This window comes from Microcaecilia unicolor, chromosome 4 (assembly GCF_901765095.1).
Source record: "Microcaecilia unicolor chromosome 4, aMicUni1.1, whole genome shotgun sequence".
NCBI lineage: Eukaryota > Metazoa > Chordata > Amphibia > Gymnophiona > Siphonopidae > Microcaecilia > Microcaecilia unicolor.
The window spans coordinates 187,511,707-187,528,186 of record NC_044034.1 but is presented as its reverse complement, the minus strand read 5'-3'; the positions used below and the strand labels follow the sequence as shown (position 1 = coordinate 187,528,186).

The 16,480-nt window shown below is 43.5% G+C and overlaps 1 protein-coding gene across 1 annotated transcript in view; it reads left to right on the top strand.

The window, feature by feature from the left end:
• The window catches only part of PLEKHA7 (pleckstrin homology domain containing A7), a 927,681-nt gene that overhangs the window by 805,190 nt on the left and 106,011 nt on the right, over positions 1 to 16,480 (top strand). Inside the window, 1 exon segment of the mRNA XM_030201054.1 lies at positions 10,822 to 11,010. Within this exon segment, the coding sequence (XP_030056914.1) occupies positions 10,822 to 11,010 (189 nt within the window).

The window sequence follows — 16,480 nt, the reverse complement described above, 5'->3', positions numbered from 1 at the left end:
CTCCAAAAGGGGTAAACAGGTTAAAGCCTTTTATTAATTGATATAGAAAGCCATTTTAGATGCATCTACATGTATAAATTGTGGTATTCACACATGTAGATTACATACATGCATACATATATAGATTGAAAATTTCAGAAAGCTGCTGTTAACATGTGTAGATGGCTAGGACACAGAGATTTTAGGTAGGTGTGGTTTGGGCAGCCGAAAAAGGTAGGAGTACAATATATTTGTACGTTCTCTGGGTTTAGTATTGGAGAACCAGGATTTTTATAGCCGTAGTCATGCTGATGACATAACAGTATTGATCCCAATGTATTCCACTCTGTCTCAGATTAATATGACTGTAAAAAAAACAACAACTTGTATCTCACTTATTGGATCTTAGATGATGAACTATAAACTGACACTAAATGCTGAGAAGACTACATTTCTTTTATTGGGTAATAAAGCAGATCCTTTAATTTATCGTATTTTCGTTGATCAGACTAGATATGCGCTGTCACCTGTAATTAAGATTTTAGGTGTGAAATTTGATCAAACACTATTAATGTTCAAGTGAATTCTACAGTGAAAACCTCTCTCTTTCTGATGAGAAAATAGATGTATCAGGAAGTACTTCAGTTTAGATCAGTTTAGACATAGTTCAATCTGACTCCTGTTTTGTACACTACTTTGCTACTATTTTTGTGAATAGCAGTATATCAAATTTTTGAAATAAAAATAGTCACCTTACTACATTGGAATTTCCAAACAGTAGAGAACACAGAACACTGCAGTACGCATTTACTCATTAAAGAAAAATGAAAGCATCTTATAGTATATTAAGCTTTACTAGTTCCCTATAGAAGCCAGGATTTTATTTAAGATTGTGTCATCTATAAAGTTTTATAGGGAGATTGTTTAGTTTATATGCTCTCTCATTTTCAGTTTTACTATTAGCAGAAATAGAAGATTGAAAAATTGTCCCCATTTGCTTTCCCTTCAGTGAAAGGTAGACAAAGACTCAAGAAATTTGAAAAGCTTCTTGAGTGGAAGGAAAGTAGTGGTTGTTTTTGAACAATCCTATTCTTATCTATCTTCTAGAAAAAGCTTAAAAATGTTTATTATTCAAGAAATATTTTTTCATGTTAATCATTTCCTAGCTTTTCTTTTTAATTCAATTCTATTCATTACACTTCTAACCTTAAAGGTCCCAAAACAGTTTACAAAAGAAATAGAATGCAGGATACAATACCTAAAGAACCAGAAAGAATAGAGAGAACTCAGGAACATTTTTAAGAATAAGAATTGTCTTAATATTTTATATTTTAATTGATTGTAATTCCCAAATGACTTTCTTGGCTTTCCTTTGATTATGGAAAATGCTTTGAACTATATGGTTACAGCAGTATACAAATATTATTATTATTAAGAAGAAGAAATTTCCACACTGGCTCCAAGACATCCACAAGTATTTTGCTACCTGATTGATTGGACCTGAGGTCTCCACCAATGATTCAGGGCCCCTTTTACCAAACTACGACAAAAAGGGGCCTGTGCTGGTGTTGGCGTGTGTTTTTGACATGCACTGAGGCCCTCTTTTACCACAGCGGGTAAAAGGTAGGTCTTTCTTTTTTTCAGGAAATGGCCATGCGGCAAATGAAGCCATTGAGGTGGTGGTAAGGGCTCCCACGCTGGGGGTGGGAACTACCACCAGGCTGCTGCGGTAGCCCAGCGGTACTTCCTTTTTAGCAAGCAGTAAGCCCGCATTGGGCTTATCACCATTTTGTAAAAGAGGCCCTCGGGGAACAATTACCCAAAGCTCTTTGGTTTCACAGTTAGTTTACTCATCTCCCAAATTGGTTTCTCTCCTCCCTTCCTCCTTCCTTTTCTCTCCAAATTACTTGAGCGTGCTGTTCACCGCCGCTGCCTTGATTTTCTCTCACATGCTATTCTTGACCCACTACAATCTGGTTTTCGCCCTCTCCACTCAACCAAAACTGCGCTTACTAAAGTCTCCAATGACCTATTACTGGCTAAATCCAGAGGTCAATATTCCATCCTCATTTTTCTTGATCTTTCCGCTGCTTTTGACACTGTCGATCACAGCATACTTCTCGATACCCTGTCCTCACTTGGATTCCAGGGCTCTGTCCTTTCCTGGTTCTCTTCCTACCTCTTCCCTCCGCACCTTTAGTGTTCACTCTGGTGATCCTCTTCTACTTCTATCCTTCTGCCTGTCGGCGTACCTCAGGGTTCTGTTCTTGGTCCCCTCCTCTTTTCTATCTACACTTCTTCCCTTGGTTCATTAATCTCATCCCATGGCTTTTCCTACCATCTCTATGCTGATGACTCCCAAATCTACCTTTCTACCCCTGATATCTCACCTTGCATCCAAACCAAAGTTTCAGCGTGCTTGTCTGACATTGCTGTCTGGATGTCTCAGCGCCACCTGAAATGAAATATGACCAAAACCGAGCTTCTCATTTTCCCCCTCAAACCCACCTCCCCGCTCCCCCCGTTTTCTATTTCTGTTGATGGCTCTCTCATTCTCCCTGTCTCCTCAGCTCGAAACCTTGGGGTCATCTTTGACTCTTCTCTCTCCTTCTCTGCTCATATCCAGCAGATTGCCAAGACCTGTCGTTTCTTTCTTTACAACATCCGTAAAATCCGCCCCTTTCTTTCCGAGCACTCTACCAAAACCCTCATCCACACCCTTGTCACCTCTCGTTTAGTCTACTGCAATCTGCTTCTTGCTGGCCTCCCACTTAGTCACCTCTCCCCTCTCCAGTCGGTTCAAAACTCTGCTGTCCGTCTCGTCTTCCGCCAGGGTCTCTTTACTCATACTACCCCTCTCCTCAAGACCCTTCACTGGCTCCCTATCCGTTTTCGCATCCTGTTCAAACTTCTTCTGCTAACCTATAAATGTACTCACTCTGCTGCACCCCAGTATCTCTCCACACTTGTCCTTCCCTACACCCCTTCCCGTGCACTCCGCTCCATGGATAAATCCTTCTTATCTGTTCCCTTCTCCACTACTGCCAACTCCAGACTTTGCGCCTTCTGTCTCGCTGCACCCTACGCCTGGAATAAACTTCCTGAGCCCCTACGTCTTGCCCCATCCTTGGCCACCTTTAAATCTAGACTGAAAGCCCACCTCTTTAACATTGCTTTTGACTCGTAACCACTTGTAACCACTCGCCTCCACCTACCCTCCTCTCTTCCTTCCCATTCACATTAATTGATTTGATTTGCTTACTTTATTTATTTTTTGTCTATTAGATTGTAAGCTCTTTGAGCAGGGACTGTCTTTCTTCTATGTTTGTGCAGCGCTGCGTACGCCTTGTAGCGCTATAGAAATGCTAAATAGTAGTAGTAGTAGTAGTTTTTAAAATGAAGCACTTGCACATATAAATGCTGGCGCATGCGTGCGTATATTGCAGATTCAGTCCTATATGCATGTATATGCATAAAGCCCCCAAGGTTTGCCATTCTCTTTCTATATGAAATGATAGCAGATAGATCTATATTTGCAGGCTTCTTTATACCTGTTTTACAAAAGGGTTTGAGACTCATTTTTGAATAGAAAAAGTCCAAAAAAAAACCACACAAGGCAGTAGATGGACGTTTTTTTTTTGAGACTCATTTTTATGACTTTTTTCTATGCAGGTCATCTAAATCTCAAGGGGGCATGTTGGAGGTGTGTTTTGAGCAGGACTAGAGCAGGCTGACGATTTGGATGTTTTTCTGCAATTATGGAACATTGTAAAAATGTCCAGGGCAAAAAATAGGACATTTTAGCTAGACCTGTTTCAGTAGCGAGTAAGTGCCAAAAAGGTGCCCAAACTGACCAGATGACTACTGGAGGGATAAAGACATGACCTCTGTGGTCACTGACCCCCCCTTCCACCCCCACCCCCAAAGAGGTGAATGTGGCAGTACATACCAGGTTCTATCAGCTGCAGATATTTTGACAATTCTACTCTGTGTGTTTATACATTCATTGGTAATCTCAAAATTAGACTATGGTAATGTGGTCTATGTAGGGATTGCACGTTATCTTCTTAAGAGACTTAAGGACGTGGCAAAATGTGGCCATGCAGTTACTAGGAGGGGTAGGGTGGAAGAGAACATGTTATACCTTTATATGTTCACTACCATTGGCTCCCAGTGGAATACAGACCCCAATAAAAGAGAGGGACACCGGCCTATTTGGTCCTTTTGCTGCTCTTCTACAATCCCCAATGGACTTTACAGTCTGCAAATTCTGCTTTATTGGCCCTTTCCAGTACTCAGCAGGAACCTCTAATTACGAATGGATGTGCTTTTTTGGGGGCGTGCCCCTTATTTATGAAATCAACTCCCACAAAATGTATGGGCAAAAACCTTCTTGAGTCAATTTAAGCTGAAATTAAAAACTTATATTTTTCACCAGGCATTTGGATCATTTGGCTGACCTGGATTGGTATCATCAGAGGCCTGGAGATTGGTTGGAGATAGGGGAGATTGATGGGTATGATGTTGTGTGGTGTGATATATTATCGGAAAAATCGTGTATGACTACTTCCGTCTCCCTGGAGTTTATGGATGTGTTTTGTTGGCCACGCTATTCCCTTGTTTGGCATTGTATGATATAAAGAATGGGTGGATTCTTGTATGAAAGATAAGTTAATTTCTTGGCTGAATGTTTGAAAATTGTCTTTTCTTTTATTTACTAGCATTCCTTTCTGTTTTAATTTTGCATTGTAAACCACTCTGGTCATGTGAAGGGTGGTATACCAAATATTGTAAACTATCAAACTATAATGGCCAGTCCTCTTAGAGCAGCATGTGGGTCCCAGGAGTAGCCCTGTAGAGAAGGGGACTCAGGCCCATATCCATCTCTAACTGGTGCACTTGTAATGGAAAGTGTGAGTGCCCTAAAACCCACAAAATATCTACTGAACCCATATATAGGTGATGCCTGCAAGCATAAGGGCTATTGTAGTGATGAACAGTTGGGTAGAGTGCATTTTTTGCTATTTCTGGAGGGCTTACCTTACAATATAAAGGGGTTATGATGTGGTTATCATCACCATGGAGACCTGAATGTGGAGTGCCTCAGGGATCGCTGCTTTCACCAATTCTCTTTAACTTAATGCTGCCACTGGCCAAATCACTATCCAACCAAAGCTTAAACCCGTACATCTATGCTGATGATGTTACGATATATATTCCGTTTAAAAATGACATCAGAAATTGCAGATAAAATCAATCACAGCTTCTAAATAATGAACTCATGGGCGGATGCATTCCAGCTAAAGCTTAATGCAGAAAAGACACAATGCCTTATCCTTTTATCGCAATATAATAAAATCAAGTACACCAATATAAATACACCAAGCCATACTCTTCCTGTTGCGGACACCCTGAAACTCCTGGGTGTCACAATTGACCGAAATCTTACCCTAGATAGTTATGTGAAAAATGTTATAAAGAAGATGAAAAATGTTATAAAGAAGATGTTGCATGCAATGTGGAAGCTTAAAAGAGTGATACCTTTCTTCCCAAGGGAGGTATTCCGCAGTTTGGTGCAATCACTGGTATTACCCATTTGGACTATTGCAATTCCATCTATGCAGGATGCAAAGCACAAACTATTAAGAAACTCCAGACTGCCCAGAACACTGCAGACAGACTCATATTTGTAAAAGCGAAATGTGAAAGCGCCAAACCCCTCAGAGAAAAATTACATTGGCTCCCACTAAAAGATCGAATTACATTCAAAATCTGCACCTTGGTTCATAAAGTCATTCATGGAGATGCCCCATCATATATGTCAGACCTAATAGACTTACCAGCAAGAAATACAAAAAGTTCATCACACACTTTCTTAAGCCTCCACTACCCCACCTGCAGAGGACTTAAATATAAATCAATACATGCATCTAGCTTCTCCTACATCGGCACGCAATTATGGAACGCACTACCGAATACCATAAAAACAACGCATGATCTGACAACCTTCCGGAAGCTACTGAAGACTAACCTGTTCAAAGAGATTTATAAAAAGAATCCTTCATAAAGACCTGACTCCAAAACTACACCAGAACAAACCAATATTGAACTCTTTTAATTTGGTTACTTTAATCACATTATTATTATTGAATATTATACCTTGTCCTTGATCTCATATACCTGATATGAATTATTTATTTATTTACTTCTAATTTACCTGATATTTTTATGTACCTTAATTGTAACAATAATTTGAACTTCTCATTCCGTTAAATGTGATCGCCATTGCGGCATAATGTAAGCCACATTGAGCCTGCAAATAGGTGGGAAAATGTGGGATACAAATACAGCAAATAAATAAATAAATGTGCACCTGAGACTTTTTGTGTTGTCACGTTTTCCAAAGCAGGAACTAGGATCATGAGCCCTTGGGCCACTGCCGAGGAGCGGCAGGCAAAACCACCCCACACAGGGATCAGACAGAACTCTGACAGGGACAGCTAGACTTCACCTGCACTTGACCACCGTTCCTCAGGAGTTGAGCCCCTGGGTGCAGGTGGCCGGCGGACTTACTGGACAGGGCAGGAACTGGATACCAACAGGATACACACAGGGACTAGAACACACAGGGAGGCTAGGCAGAATACTAGACTAGGACTCTCAGACAGACAAGGGACAGACCTGAAAGCTGTAAACAGCCACTGAAACAGGGAACAAACACTGGTAGACAAGAGACAGACCTGAAAGCTGCAAGCAGCCACTGAAACAGGGAACAAACACTGATAGATAAGGGACAGGACTGAAAGCTACCAGGCAGCCACTGAACAAGAAATACAGGCAACCAAGAACTAGACAAAGACATACAAACAAGAAACAAGACTGGGAAACAAGCAATACAGAACACAAAGCTACACAAAGACTAAACTAGAATCAGGCAAGAATTACAGACTATAAGTGGACTAGGCAGAAGTGCACCAGCACCCCAACATACCAGGGACCTTAGGCGATGCAAAGGCAAAGCAGAGAGTTTCCAAATGGCTAATAAGCCTAGCAGCAGCTGAAATTCATCTGCAGCAATCACAAGGCAGCTACAGGTGCTGTGCAGGCTCAAACAAGACAAGCAAGTCTGGCAGGCCGGAAGATCCGGACTGGACTGGACTGGGCTGAAGTCTGGAACGGGAAACAGCACACAGACAATCCAATGCAGCCACCAGGTCTGGCCACCAGGGGGCGAGATGACTGAGAGCCTGAAACCTGGGCACGACCGTGAGATATGTGAAGTTCACTGCAAAGACCCCTAGGCAGCCCCACTGCTCTGCTGGGATGTCTGTGTGGCCAGTCTAGTAAGACTGCTGGTCCTCAAACATCCCAATGTCTTGTTTTTGTGTTTTTTTACCCTTGGACGTTTTTTTGTTTGAAATGACCCTAAAAGAAAGATGCACTGAGCACAAAAAAGTCTAATATAGGGCAATTTTCAAACCAAAAAGATGTTTTCCTGGTTCAAAAATGACCATGTTTGGCATTGGACTTTTGGAGGTTATATCGAAAATGCGTCTCTTTGTGTTCAGCGGAGTTCTTTGTAAACTACTGGAGTAACGCGAGTGTCCTGATCTGGACATCCCATTTCCCATGTTGAGCCCCTGTGCAAAATGGAGCTTGTAGTCCAATAGTCTTGTGTGTCCTGTTGACCTCTATATCATGAGTTTTGTCAAGTATTTAGAGAAGCATGCTTTGAAGGCACTTTTTTCTATAGCAACCAAATTTTCAGAATATATATAGATATAGATAGATAGACATAGATATTACCCTAAAAATTCTTGGAGTTACCATTGATCGACACCTAACACTTGAGAGTTACGCGAAAAACACAACCAAGAAGATGTTCCACTCAATGTGGAAATTGAAAAGAGTAAGACCTTTTTTCCCAAGAACCGTCTTTCGCAACCTGGCACAATCAATGGTACTCAGCCACCTAGATTATTGCAATGCACTCTACGCTGGTTGCAAAGAACAAATAATCAAGAAACTTCAGACAGCTCAGAACACTGCAGCCAGACTTATATTCGGTAAAACAAAATACGAAAGTGCTAAACCCCTACGAAAAAAGATGCACTGGCTTCCACTTAAAGAACGTATCACGTTCAAAGTATGCACCCTAGTTCATAAAATTATTCAAGGAGACGCACCAACCTACATGTCAGACCTGATAGACCTACCACCCAGGAATGCTAAAAAATCATCTCGCACATTCCTCAAACTTCACTTCCCAAATTTCAAAGGTCTCAAATACAAACTAACGCATGTGTCAACCTTTTCCTACCTGAGCACACAATTCTGGAATGCGCTGCCGCGCAAATTAAAAACGATCTATGAATTAACTAACTTCCGAGTTCTACTGAAGACTCATCTCTTTAACAAGGCATACAACAATGATCAACAAATATAAACTCCTATACGCACATCCAAAACTGCCTCTACTATATCTACTTGCCAAAACACTACCATGTTTTTTCACTATCACGTTACCCAAGATCCTGTAACTACTACTAAATGTATATTTTCTTATACAACTCTTATATATTTCTTAAATACTTCTTATGTTTGTTTGTTAATATACTATCATGTTTTATCATTATCATGCTACCCAAAATCCTTCAGTTATCACTAAATGTATACTTTTTCATGTATTTCTGTTACTCATGATGTATTGTAAGCCACATTGAGCCTGCAAAGAGGTGGGAAAACGTGGGATACAAATGCAATAAATAATAATAGATATATAGATATTTTTCTGTGAAACCTAATTATCTAGCTTACAATTGAAAACAATTCCAGAAAAAAGTACCAATACAAATTGCTTCACTCTATTATCACAGTTTTCCAGTTCTGTTTATTTGTTTTGGTGGTGGTTGTAATCATTGTGCAGGATTCACGCTTCTCCTGGAGTTTTCCTTCCTGGCTTCCTCGGTCAGATCTGTTCAACCTTGTCATTCCCCTAATATGAGTTGTAGAATGTATTCTCCTGGTATGCTATATTTCTACAAATTGTCTTCCATGATCTTGGGAATTTATTTGCCTCTTGGAATCCAAGTGACTCCTCTAATGTCATGCTAAGAGTGGTCTCCCATGACTGACCTAATTGGGTCTGGAGAAAGTTGAGTGTTAGGATTAGGGAATGCAGAAGTGTTGCTGCACACCAACCCCCATATTACAGAGAAAATGGCACTTCAGTATATATAAAACCAATTTTGCACAGGACGTCCATATCAGGATGTCCAAGTCGGGAAAGTCACAATTTCCAGCCTTTTGTAAAGTATATATGGAACCATGGGAATACACATGTGTTTCCCTAAACACATTTCTGGGGGATAAAAAAAAACCAGGTTTGAAAAAAAGAGTATAAGAACATAACATAAGAATAGCCATACTGGGTCAAACCAATGGTCCATCTAGCCCAGTATCCTGCTTCCAACAGTGGCCAATCCAGTTCACAAGTACCTGGCAGAAATCCAATTAGTAGCACCATTCCATGCTTCCAATCCCAAGGCAAGCAGTGGCTTCCCCATGTCTATCTCAATAACAGACTATGGACTTTTCCTCCAGGAACTTGTCCAAACCTTTTTAAAACCCAGATACTCTAACTGTCGTTACCACATCCTCTGGCCATGAGTTCTAGAGCTGAACTATTCTTTGAGTGAAAAAACATTTTTCTCCTATTTGTTTTTAAGGTATTTCCATGCAATTTCATTGATTGTCACCCAGTCTTTGTATTTGTAGACTTCAGTCATATCCCCCCTCAGCCATCTGTTTTTCAAGTTGAAGAACCCTATCTTCTTTAGCCTTTCCTCATATGGGAGCAGTTCCATCCCCTTTACCATTGCTCAGTTGCTTCCACATGCAAACACTGACACTCACACCCTTAAGTTTTGATTCACTACCCTGCACATGTTGGTACCATTTCTGACACATGTAAGCACTGCATTTCAGAAAACTGCACCTAGAGAGTAGGTACCAGTTAATGAGCCAAGCTCCTAAAGTTCTATTTTTATATATTGGGGTGATTTTGAAGACCAGAATGTTATGCACAATTGCCTCCTGTAAAGTCATGCCCAAATGAGCAGTTTGCTGACACATGTACCTTGGATAGTGTGTGTGTGTGTGGGGGGGGGGGGGGGGGGGGGGGGGTGCATAGATGGAGCTGGAATTTATCCAGAGAGCATCAGTATTCAGTCCACTCTCCAGGTAACTACTTGGATCACATCAAATCAGAAAACAGCTATCCTAACTTTAACTGGAAAACTATTGGATAGTGTCTCAGTATTGTCCCTATCCAATTAGTGGTGGCACTTGCCATGCTGACGGCATTGGCTGAATATTGGGCTGTGTGCATCCCATGGTATTTATACATGTAAATAGTCAGCCTGTGTATGTGCTTCACAACCATTCTAAAATTACCTCCATGGTACTGTATGCTTCAGGGTGCTCTGCCTAAATGTTTGTGAGGAATGTTATATGTATTTAAAATGATTTTTTGTGCAAAGACCAAGGAATTCTTAGTTTTGGTGTATATATGCTATTTATATTTTGACCTTTCTGCTGTTTGTTTGCAGTGATGTAGCATTGCTACTTCTTTTTCTTAGTATGTTTGACCATTATTTAGTTTTTTGTAGCTGGGCTACAGAACTGGGATAGCCTGTATTAACATGTGCACCAGGTAGTTAATACATAAAAATCCCCTAGGGATGCATAAAGCCCCCTAGCACAGGCCATACATTTTTAAAATAAAATATTTACATTCCAGTATGTTGGAAAAATGTCTTATAGATGTTTATGTTCTTACAGGAAGACGAAGCACCACCCAGACCTCCTCTACCTCAGATCTACAACCCTGATGACCAACCACCCGCTGTCCCTCCTCTTCCAAAAGAGGCCACTGTTATCAGGCACACCTCTGTGCGAGGTTTAAAACGTCAATCGGATGAGAGGAAGAGAGACAGAGAACTGGGACAGTATGTGAATGGGGATTATAAGGTAAAGAATTACTAACTTTGAACAACAAGGAACGTGATGAGATGTTAATGACCCTATTCTAATACCCTGCTTGATCATCTTCAGACTTCTAAAGATTCTCTCCATTTGTTCAGATTTATTTCCATCACCTTCTCCATGTATCCACCACCTACATAAGTACATAAGTATTGCCACACTGGGACAGACCAAAGGTCCATCAAGCCCAGCATCCTGTTTCCAACAGTAACAATCCAGGTCACAAATACATGGCAAGATCCCAAAAAAGCTGTATACATTTTATGCTGCTTATGCCAGAAATAAGCAGTGGATTTTCCCCAAGTCATTTTAATAATGGTCTATGTACTAAGCTGTCCAAACCTTTTTTTTTTAAACACCGCTAAGCTAACCACCTTTACCACATTCTCTGGCAACAAATTCCAGAGTTTCATTACATGTTGAGTGAAGAAAATTTTTCTCAGATTCATTTAAAATTTACTACTTTGTAGCTTCATCGCATGCCCCTTAGTCCTAGTATTCTTGGAAAGAGTAAACAAACAATTCACGTTTACCCGTTCCACTCCACTCATTATTTTATAGACCTCTGTCATATCTCCCCTCAGCTGTCTTTTCTCCAAGCTGAAGAACCCTAGCTGTTTAAGCCTTTTCTCACAGGGAAGTCGTCCCATCCCCTTTATCATTTTCGTCGCCCTTCTCTGTACCTTTTCTAATTCCACTGTATCTTTTTTGGGATGCGGTGACCAGAATTAAACACAATATTCGAGGTGCGGTCACATCATGGAACGATAGAAAGGCATTATAACATATTCATTTTTGTTTTCCATTCCTTTCCTAATAAAACCTACATAAGTAATGCCATACTGGGAAAAGACCAAAGGTGCATCGAGCCCAGCATTCTGTCCCTGACAGCGGCCAATCCAGGTCAAGGGCACCTGGCAAGCTACCAAAACGTAGAAACATTTTATACAAGTTATTCCCGAAATTGTGGATATTTCCCAAGTCCATTTAGTAGCGGTCTGTGGACTTGTCCTTTAGGAAACTGTCCAACCCCTTTTTAAACTCTGCCAAGCTAACCGCCTTCACTACATTCTCCGGCAACGAATTCCAGAGTTTAATTATGCGTTGGGAGAAGAAAAATTTTCTCCTATTTGTTTTAAATTTACTACACTGTAGTTTCATTGCATGCCCCCTAGTCCTAGTATTTTTGGAAAGCGTGAACAGACGCTTCACATCCACCTGTTCCACTCCACTCATTATTTTATATACCTCTATCATGTCTCCCCTCAGCCATCTCTTCTCCAAACTGTAAAGCCCTAGCCTCCTTAGTCTTTCATCATAGGGAAGTCATCCCATCCCCGCTATCATTTTTGTCGCCCTTCGCTGCACCTTTTCCAGTTCTTCTATATCTTTCTTGAGATGCGGCGACCAGAATTGAACACAATACTCAAGGTGCAGTCGCAGCATGGAGCCATACAACGGCATTATAACATCCTCACATCTATTCTCCATACCTACTACTATTACTACTTATCATTTCTAAAGCGCTACTAGACGTACGCAGCGCTGTACACTTGAACATGAAGAGACAGTCCCTGCTCAACAGAGCTTACCTTTCCTACTAATACCCAACATTCTATTCGCTTTCCTAGCCGCAGCAGCACACTGAGCAGAAGGTTTCATTGTATTATCAACGACGACACCCAGATCCCTTTCTTGGTCCTTACTCCTAACGTGGAACCTTGCATGACGTAGCTATAATTTGGGTTCTTTTTCCCCACGTGCATCACCTTGCACTTGTTCACATTAAACGTCATCTTCGAGACACGGTACTGGGAGCTCCGGGGCATCGAGGGATTCTGCACCCGAGAAGCGTCGACGCTGGGAGGAGCGCTCACCCTCCATACAAGAGGTGTTGGTGCGTCGCAATTCAGACAGCCCGGTACCGCCTCCCAGGCCTCCATAGATTCTGATGTTGACTTCTCCACTGACCCCACAGCCTCCTCGACAGTGACTCTAGACGAGCGCATCTGAGCCATTCTTCCAGGCCTTCTGGAGGGGCTGCTGCGTCAGTCTGCCTCGGTACAGGGGGTGCTTGCTCTCTCGGTACCGTCGATGGAAGCGGCAGCTGGCTCGAGGCCTGTGATGAGGTCCCCTACGCTGGTACCACTTGCGGCATCGGCCTTGGCTGCTAGCCAGGTCGACTCCCCTTCAGCGTCGCTGGAGGGAGCTTCATCGGCGGCGGCATGGGAGTTGACTTCTCGGCATCGCCATCGAGGACGGGGTTTCTCGGCGTCGAGATGGGCCCGGTTTCGGACTGCAGTTAGAGAAATCTTGTCCGATACCAAGGAGGATGCCTCGTGGGATGAAGAGGAAGATCCCAGGTATTTCTCTTCCGAGGAGTCTTGTGGTCTTCCTTCTGATCCTATTCCTTCACCAGAAAGAAAGCTTTCTCCCCCGGAGAGCCTTTCTTTCTTTTCATTTGTCCGGGAAATGTCTGTGGCTGTTCCCTTCCCTGTGGTATCTGAGGATGAGCCCAGGACTGAGATGCTCGAGGTCCTTGACTATCCTTCGCCACCTAAGGAGTCATCCACTGTCCCTTTGCATAATGTCCTTAAGGAGACATTGCTTAGAAACTGGATGAAACCACTAAGTAATCCCACCATTCCCAAAAAAGCTGAGTCCCAATATCGGAAAACCTGAGTTGATGAAGTCGCAGTTACCTCACGACTCTATGGTTGTGGATTCCGCTCTGAAGAGAGCCAGGGTTTCTAGAGATTTTGCCTCTGCACCCCCGGGACGAGAATCTAGAACCCTGGACTCTTTTGGGAGGAAGGCCTATCAGTACTCCATGCTCGTGTCCAAGATTGTCATGCCAGCTCTACACGAGCATCCATTTGCGGAACAATGTCAAGCAACTGGCGGACTTGGTGGACAAGCTCCCTCCGGAGCATGCCAGGCCTTTTCAGGAGGTGGTCAGGCAGCTGAAGGCATGTCGTAAATTCATGTCCAGGGGTGCTTACGACTCTTTTGATGTTGCATCCAGATCCGCTGCTCAAGGTATAGTGATGTGCAGACTCTCATGGTTGCATGCCTGTGACCTGGACATTCGGACCCAGCAGCGGCTTGTCGATGTTTCTTGCCGGGGGTGGGGCGGGGGGGATAATATTTTTGGCGAGAAAATCGAGCAGGTGGTCGAGCTGCTCCACCAGTGGGAAAATGCCCTCGACAAACTCTCCCACTGGGCGCCTTCAGTATCTATCTCATCAGGTAGATGTTTTTTCATGGGAAGGAGGAATGCTCCCCTTGCTTACAATAAACGTAGATACAATCCATCTTCTCGACAGCCTTCTCAGGCTCAGCCCCAGCGTGCTTGTTCTCGTCAACAGCGTGCGCCTAGACAGGCCCCTGCAGCTCTCCAGCAAAAGCAAGGGACAGGCTTTTAACTGGCTCCAGTTGAGCATAGCCGCTGTAAAAGTATCTGTGCCGGACGATCTGCCAGTCAGAGGGAGGCTAAAATTTTTTCACGAAAGGTGGCCTCTCATAACCTCCGATCGGTGGGTTCTTCAAATAGTCCAGCTAAGATACTCCCTCAGTTTGATTTCCACACCTCCAAATTGCCCACCGGGAGCTCAGTCTTTCAGCTTCCAGCACAGGCAGGTAGTTGCAGAGGAACTCGCCGCCCTTCTTACCGCCAGTGCGGTCAAGCCCATTCCACCAGGGCAAGAAGGGCTGGGTTTCTATTCCAGGTACTTCCTTGTGCAAAAGAAAACAGGGGGGTTGCGTCCCATCCTAGACCTAAGGGCCCTGAACAAATAACTGGTCCGAGAAAAGTTCAGGATGGTTTCCCTGGGCACCCTTCTTCCCATGATTCAGAAAAACGATTGGCTATGCTCTCTGGACTTAGGATGCTCATACACACATCCCGATACTTCCAGCTCACAGGAAGTATCTTCGATTTCGTCTGGGAACACAACACTTCCAGTATTGTGTGCTACCCTTTGGTCTCGCGTCTGCGCCCAGGGTCTTTACAAAATGCCTGGCAGTAGTTGCAGCGTTGCTACGCAGACTGGGAGTGCATGTGTTCCCTTATCTCAACGATTGGCTGGTTAAGAACACCTCGGAAGCAGGAGCTCTACAGTCCATGCAGATGAGTATTCAACTGCTGCAGCTACTCGGGTTTGTTATAAATTACCCAAAGTCCCATCTTCTTCCAGTTCAAAAACTAGAATTCATAGGAGCTTTGCTGGATTCACAGATAGCTTGCGCCTATCTTCCTGAGGCGAAGGCGGACAATCTTCTGTCTCTAGTTTCCTTGCGTCCCAGCAAATCACAGCTCGGCAGATGTTGAGACTTCGCGGCCACATGGCCTCCACAGTCCATGTGACACCCATGGCCCGCCTGCACATGAGGTCTGCTCAATGGACCCTAGCTTCCCAGTGGTATCAAGCTGCAGGGAATCTAGAGGATGCGATCCAGCTGTCCACCGATTTTCACAATTCCCTTCGGTGGTGGACAATTCGATCCAATTTGACCTTGGGACATCCCTTTCAAATTCCTCAGCCTCTAAAAGTTCTGACAACGGATGCATCTCTCCTGGGGTGGGGAGCGCATGTAGCTGGGCTCCACACTCAAGGAGCTTGGTCCCTCCAGGAATCCGGTATTCAGATCAATCTCCTGGAATTGCGAGCGGTCTGGAACACTGTAAAGGCTTTCAGAGATTGGCTGTCCAATCAAATTATTCAAATTCAGACAGACAATCAGGTTACCATGTACTACATCAACAAGCAGGGAGGCACCGGATCTCACCCCCTGTGTCTGGAAGCCGTCCAGATGTGGCTTTGGGCTCACCATCACAGAATGTTTCTCCAAGCCACATACCTGGCAGGCATAAACAACAGTCTGGCCGACAGACTGAGCAGGATTATGCAACCTCACAAGTGGCCACCAAACATGGGTGTAGTCCGCAAGATCTTTCGAGTGTGGGGCACCCCCTCGGTGGATCTTTTTGACACTCAAACCAATCACAAGGCTCCTAAATTCTGTTCCAGACTTCAGGCCCACGGCAGGCTAGCGTCAGATGCTTTTCTCCTACATTGGGGGACAGGCCTTCTGTATTCGTATCCGCCCATCCCTCTAGTAGGGAAGACTTTGCTGAAACTCAAGCAAGACCGTGGAACCATGATTCTGATTGCGCCTTTTTGGTTGCATCAGATTTGGTTCCCTCTACTTCTGGAGTTGTCCTCTGAAGAACCGTGGAGATTGAAGGGTTTTCCATCCCTCATAACCTCCAGTCTCTGGCTCTTACGGCCTGGATGTCGAGGGCGTAGACATCGCCTCCTTGGGTCTTTTTGAGGGTGTCTTCCGAGTCTTGCTTGCTTCCAGAAAAGATTCCACGAAGAGGTGTTACTCTTTCAAATGGAGGAGGTTTGCCGTCTGGTGTGACAGCAAGGCCCTAGATCTTCGCTCTTTTCCT